We start from the raw sequence: 6,174 nt of genomic DNA on the forward strand, positions 1-6,174 counted from the left end.
GTGGTGGGGCGGGGGGGGGGGGTTAATTATGATCATCATTTTCCACAATAATGACCATATAGATTTATCAAATTAAATTAGTTTTCTCAAATACACAAACATAGTGCTCCAAACTTACAAAGAAATTAGAGTTTTGGTCTCTTTAATGGTCATATAACTATGACTTTTTTTCACCAAAGTCATATAACTCTGTTTTCTCACGCAAAAATAATAAAACTTTCACTAACTCACATAAAAATCATAGTGACCAAAAAACATATCTTAGAGTAGTTTTTCTAATTTCACGTTTTTTCGTTTTTTATTTTCAATCTAATAAATAATAATCCAATTAAAATAGGAGAAATATATATTTGTAGCCACTCCAAAAAATAATAGCCGATAATATATATATATATATATATACTAAAAATAAATTCTTCCCCCACAAAAAACTTAGTTTGGAATGCATGAGATACTGATAGACATGTCGTGCTGAAATAATTTTTATATATGGGGATTAGGTCGGGTGAGTCGGGTCGGGTTGGGTCATTCCTATTTTAATGGGATTATTATTTATGAGAAAACAAAGTTATATGACTTTGGTGAAAAAAAGTCATAATTAAATGACCATCTGTGAAATTTACTCTCTCTTTTCCTCTTGGCTAACATGCATTTCTACATGCCTTGAAATCTATAACACCAATGTAGTTTCTTGATGTGCTAAAAGTCAAATTAGAAGAAAAAGAAAAAGAGAAGGATATTTATATTAAACCTAAGTCTGAAAGCCGCGGAGGAATATTCAAAGGGGTTTAGTAGTTGAGTGAGGTGTATTGAAACCCATAACAGGCAGCCTCATCCTTATGCAAGACCGCCCATGGCCTAATTGATAAGGCTCCTGACTTCTAATAAGGAAATTATGGATTCGAGTCCCACAAGGAGAGCTGCTTTCAGTCGAGCCCTAGTTGATAAATTAATCATAGTCTACTAGAAGCTTGAACTTATCCACTTTTAAGGATACTACAATCACTCCACAAACTTCTATTATAGCAAGGAAATTCATAGCGAAAATGTTAATCTCAATTTCTTATACTTAATTTCTTTTTTTTCATTTATTTTCTCGAATTACTAGGAATAAAGAGGGGGGAGGGGGGGGGGGGGGAGGAAAACTGAGGGATGGAGAACTGCTCCTTCAGAAAAACTCCTCCGGAAGAGATCTCACGCGTCTTTTCTTCTACGCACATATCCCCCCTCCCAAAAAAAAAAAAAAAAAGCTAATAAAGCATAAAAGTCGTGGAAGACAGTTTTGTCGAGTGCTATCTTTAAGAGCTAGGTGCAAAACAAGCTGAGTGCTTTTCCTTGCTTATACCACGCTTCAGTACATATGCACTAAGGGGCTACAGTGTGAATCTCATCACCAATAAATTCTTTCTTGAGGGCGACACTAAATAACAAATATTTCACTTGACTGTAATCTTTTCAATTCTTTAGTCATACAATTGTTGTTTATGTTTATGGTTATTATCCTTACTATATTTACCCTTTTTCGCTTAAAGGCCTAATAGACCTCAGTGCTTTTGTTTGCTTTCACCTTTTAAAGTAATGGAGGAACCAAAAGCGAAGGAGACATACAGTCCTTCCAAAACAAAATCTGCTATGACACACTGAATAAACCCATTAGAATTTATTTTTTATAATTAATATAACCATCGTTCATATTTCTCCCCAGCTTTTCTCTCCCCGTGGACAAAAGTTGTAATGACTGAAAAGACAATTATGTAAGCAACCACACAGCGCAGGCACCCTATCCAGCAAAAAGCAATCAAGGAAAGCAACAATCTGAAAGTCACAGCATCATGATTTAGCAGTTAATTCTTGTTGCATCCCATCAGCCACTGGATTATTCGGATTTTGTAGTCCGGCTTCATTGGCACAGTCTATTTCAAAAGTGACATAAATGATAGACGATATTTAACTATTTCAGGAAAAGATAAAAAATTCAGCCCAAGCATTTATTAAAGGATGTGAATCAAGAGGAATAATTTTATGAAGATAATCAGTGCAGATGAAACTGCATCAATTAATTACTCATTAAGATTGGTTCCGTAGCTCTTCTTATGTAATATCTAAACCAAAATCAATCTAGCATTGAACATCATTGTCAAAAGGGGAGCTATCAGATATTACATCACGTATTAAAGAAATATTCAAACCTGATCGGCTACCACTTCAACAAGCTCCAATTCATGGACATGCCATTGTCTTGCACTATCTGAAGGAAGCATCAAAACCATCAAAGCATAGCGCTTCGTAGAAAGTTCAGGCCAATCATTAATCTGAAAGTTTGAGAGATGCAGAAGGGGGACCCTGACAGCAACCACCTCACCTGGCATGTACTTCCCAGCAGGTCGAAGCCTTGCGACGGGAGAATTTGGTGATATTTTAACAGCACGATTTGTACTGAAAACTTGATTAATTACAGGAAGTTGTATAGGTACTGTAAATCCAACTGGATTTTGATGACGAAGAGTGTAAGAAAGTTGAAGCTCCAGTCCAGTACGAGTTGGCATCCACAATGCACACTCTTCCAGTGCCAGTGCTCTTCCAAGCTCAACAAGTGTAGTCTTCAAAATAGTATGTCTATCCAAAGTACTTCTGATTTCATGTGTTAGCATTCTAACATATCTACCCGTCTCCTCCTGTGTCCGAATAAGACCCATTTCACGATCAAGCTCTGCTGCTTTGTTTTTTAAGAATAGCTCCCTAGTTTTGACACTTAATAGATCCGGAATGATGTGCACAAGCATGAGAGCAGTTGCACATGATACCACAGCAGTGAAGACCTTTGCGGTAGTCATCACTATTGCCAAAGTCCTTGTATGGGCGGTAGATGTCCATAAGTTGATAAGATGTGTTGCTCCACAAAGAACTATGAAAGCACCAAACTGCACCAGCACCCATCTATACGGAAAAACTGCCGATTTCTGGACAAAGTATACCAACTCGATTGGGATAGAGAAATAAGCAACTGCAATGAAAAAATCGGAAATGTACTGATACTTCATTAACAACTCATCAGCAGGCCATTGTGGATCAAAGCAGTTACAATCCATGATGGACAATCACCTCAATAAATCACTCTCTCTATTGTATCGACAGCACTGCAGCATAAGGACATCAATTCATGAAAGGAAAGGGATTTAGAATCTGAAGGATTAAATAGCTGCGGAAAATACTAATACATCAACAAAGTTATTCTCAAAACTTAGTGCATATAGCTCCAAAATCAAAATTAACACTGCTCACATATACATTTAAAAAGAAAAGACTTTTTTAGTAGCAACATAGTGATTAATACGTATAGATACGAACGAAACAAGCAGGATGGCCTCCCGCAAAAAGTTGTGTCTGAAGTCCATTAACGGAGCATACATCATCCAGTGAAACTCTCTTTTCAATAGTTTTTCACAAATGATGAAATAATATAATTAGTTATGATTATAATTACTATCATTATTTTGATAAGTATATATGATGTAGTTATTATAACAGAAGAGGAACTGGCTCGTAAACATTATCGCGACTGTCGGCTCTTCACTAATGTGCCATGAGAAAATGCTGCACCACAAAAAAAGGGTACACCACCCTCATTTCTCATTCTCAACAACCTATTCCACTACTCCCCACTTCTAAAATCTTCAATTATCAAGTTCTGCGACAAAAACTGGAGCCTATTCGGATAGCTGATTTTGCTTTAGGATTTATATTTGTAACGAGTGAAGATGATATTAGAAATGTTAGTTATTGAGTTGTTTAATGAGAGATTAGAGGATACACTTTTGCTCAGTTTATGGTTTAAGTTGATATTATTTTATGTCAATTAGGTCCATCTAAGTTTCTGTATGTCCTTTATAGTCTAGGACACGTGTTAGCAGTATTTGCATTCTTAGCTGTATTTGTACGAGCTGTAACAGAGTGGGAGATTACGCTAAATGAATATTCTCTCTTTTTCTCTGCTTCTCTCTCTTACACTCTAATTTCTTCTCTTTACTCTGTTCTTTCCAGAATCTTTCACCATTGCTGAGCTTAGTGAGCTTAGCATCTGTTACAATATTCTAAATAAATTGATTTAAAATGCTTAGAGAACAAAAATTGAGGTCCGAATAGTAAGATCATGGGGAATATCAATCAAATTGTTTTACTTCCATTCCAACAACTGAAAACCAACAACTAAGTAATTAAAAATGTTATCTTTATTCCTCAAAAGGTTGAAAAATTAATGGATTGGGAAAAGGATTCAACTTTATTAACTTCCATCCCAATAACTAAAAACCAATAATTCAGTAATAAATATTTACTTCGTTAGTCTCGAAACGTTGAGGAAAATTAATGATTAACACTCAAAAGCAGATTACTGCAACATCACAACTTCAAGGCACAATTATTTTATCAAACCTGAAGTATAATTAGCTTCGTAAATTTGTTTTTAAGAAACAAAGAAGAAAAAAACTTAGTAAAAATAGAGGAATATAGCAAGCCACGTCGCAATTCGTATTCGTGGACTAAAATTACGGTGAAGGTATTAGGGTTACTCTAACGTAAGAAACAGAGAAGCGAATAGAGAAAGAACTTACAACTAAGTAACGCCGGAGAAGAGATTCCGACGAAGTCGCCGGAGACACAGATGGAGAGGAAATGATACCTCTTTTTAGTCTCCCACCTATTATGCCGAATTACGCAGAGTTAAGTCATCCGCCATCAGGTTAAAATCAACCGTTTAGATTCGGTGCTCAAATTAGTCAAATTGAGTGACATCATAAAAACCCCACTAATGGAGGTTTTAATGTCGAACAATAATTTTCATATCTTATTAGTTAAAAAGACATTTGCCGCAAATGGCTCTTTTGGTCCTCTGCTAGCTTAAATGGGATGAATTTATCAAAAAATAAAATTCATCCAATTGCTATTAAAAATAAAATTGGAATCGTATAGCTGGCTGAATTTATTATTTATTTTTTCTAGCCGATATATATAAACTATATATTAATATCACGCCCGACCTTGAGTAGCGCGACCAACGCTCGACCGAGATATCCCAGTCTAGCAAGCCTACTTAATGCCTTCTACCAATCTTACCCATGAACAATTTAAGAATGAGTAACAAGAAATAGACATATGAAGAGTAAAGTGTACCACATCCTTTTTCCATTACTTATAGAAGCTTCATTTATAATTTTCAAAATATTACAAGTTCATATTTACGAGAGGAAACATGTTTGTAAACTACAACATTTCTAGTTCATTACCCCAGATCGAACACCACCCACAGCGTGTCTACGGAGCCTCTAAGTGAAATAAAATAGTAACATGAAAGTGTCGGTGACAAGGCCCCCACTATACCTCAAAACACAATGTACGATATCAAGTGATATAAGGCCCCAGAGCAGAATAGGGCTTACCAAAATCCGCGAGGGTAAGCTGCTAACGAGGATCAAAGCCGTCTGCTGAGGAACCACCTACATCCATTAAATATGCAGCGCCCCCGGCAAAAGGGACGTTAGTACATATGGAATAGTACTAGTATGTAAAACTAAATACCCTCTCATGGAGTAGATTACCAACATAAAAGGAGAGAAACATGAAATCTATAAGAACTCAAGTAATACTAATGCCAAGTTAAAACATGACCATTCCAATTAAGAGCCTGTTTGGGAAGCCACCTTGGAAATGGATTTGGGTGTAACTGGGTGTAATTACACAGTTTGGCATGTTTGTTTGGCCAAGTAATTACTTGGTCAGCGTGGAATTGGGTGTAATTACACTCTCCAATTCTCAAGGGGAGGTAAGAATGGGTGGTAATTACACTGTGTAATTACAATATTATTTTTTAGTTTCATTCCTTTTTGTTTTTATTTTAATTTATTTTCTTTATAACTTCTTATTTCTATTATTTTAATTTTTAATCTTATTTTTACATTTTAATTTCTTTTGAAATTTTAAAATACATTTTTCTCTGTACATTATTTATCTTTTAATTCTCTATCTTTACTTTTTGTGATTCCATGTAATTGCTTATTTTTTATTTTTTATTTATTTTATTATTCAATTTTTGAAACTACAGCTCCTAATATTAGAAATAATGAGTCATTAACAAACTTGGCATATAACGAGTGATGCAATTAAAGTGGAATTTCATTG

General features: G+C 35.2%; 1 protein-coding gene across 1 annotated transcript in view; it reads right to left on the reverse strand.

The window, feature by feature from the left end:
* The window catches only part of LOC109208025 (ethylene receptor-like), a gene marked incomplete in the record, with an annotated part of 10,425 nt that extends 5,561 nt beyond the window's left edge, over positions 1-4,864 (reverse strand). Inside the window, 3 exon segments of the mRNA XM_019371024.1 lie at positions 2,190-2,248; positions 2,363-3,137; positions 4,611-4,864. Coding sequence (XP_019226569.1) covers positions 2,190-2,248; positions 2,363-3,089 — 786 coding nt within the window.
* Positions 4,865-6,174: the final 1,310 nt, after the last annotated feature.

Source organism: Nicotiana attenuata, unplaced genomic scaffold (assembly GCF_001879085.1).
Source record: "Nicotiana attenuata strain UT unplaced genomic scaffold, NIATTr2, whole genome shotgun sequence".
NCBI classification, from domain to species: Eukaryota; Viridiplantae; Streptophyta; class Magnoliopsida; order Solanales; family Solanaceae; genus Nicotiana; species Nicotiana attenuata.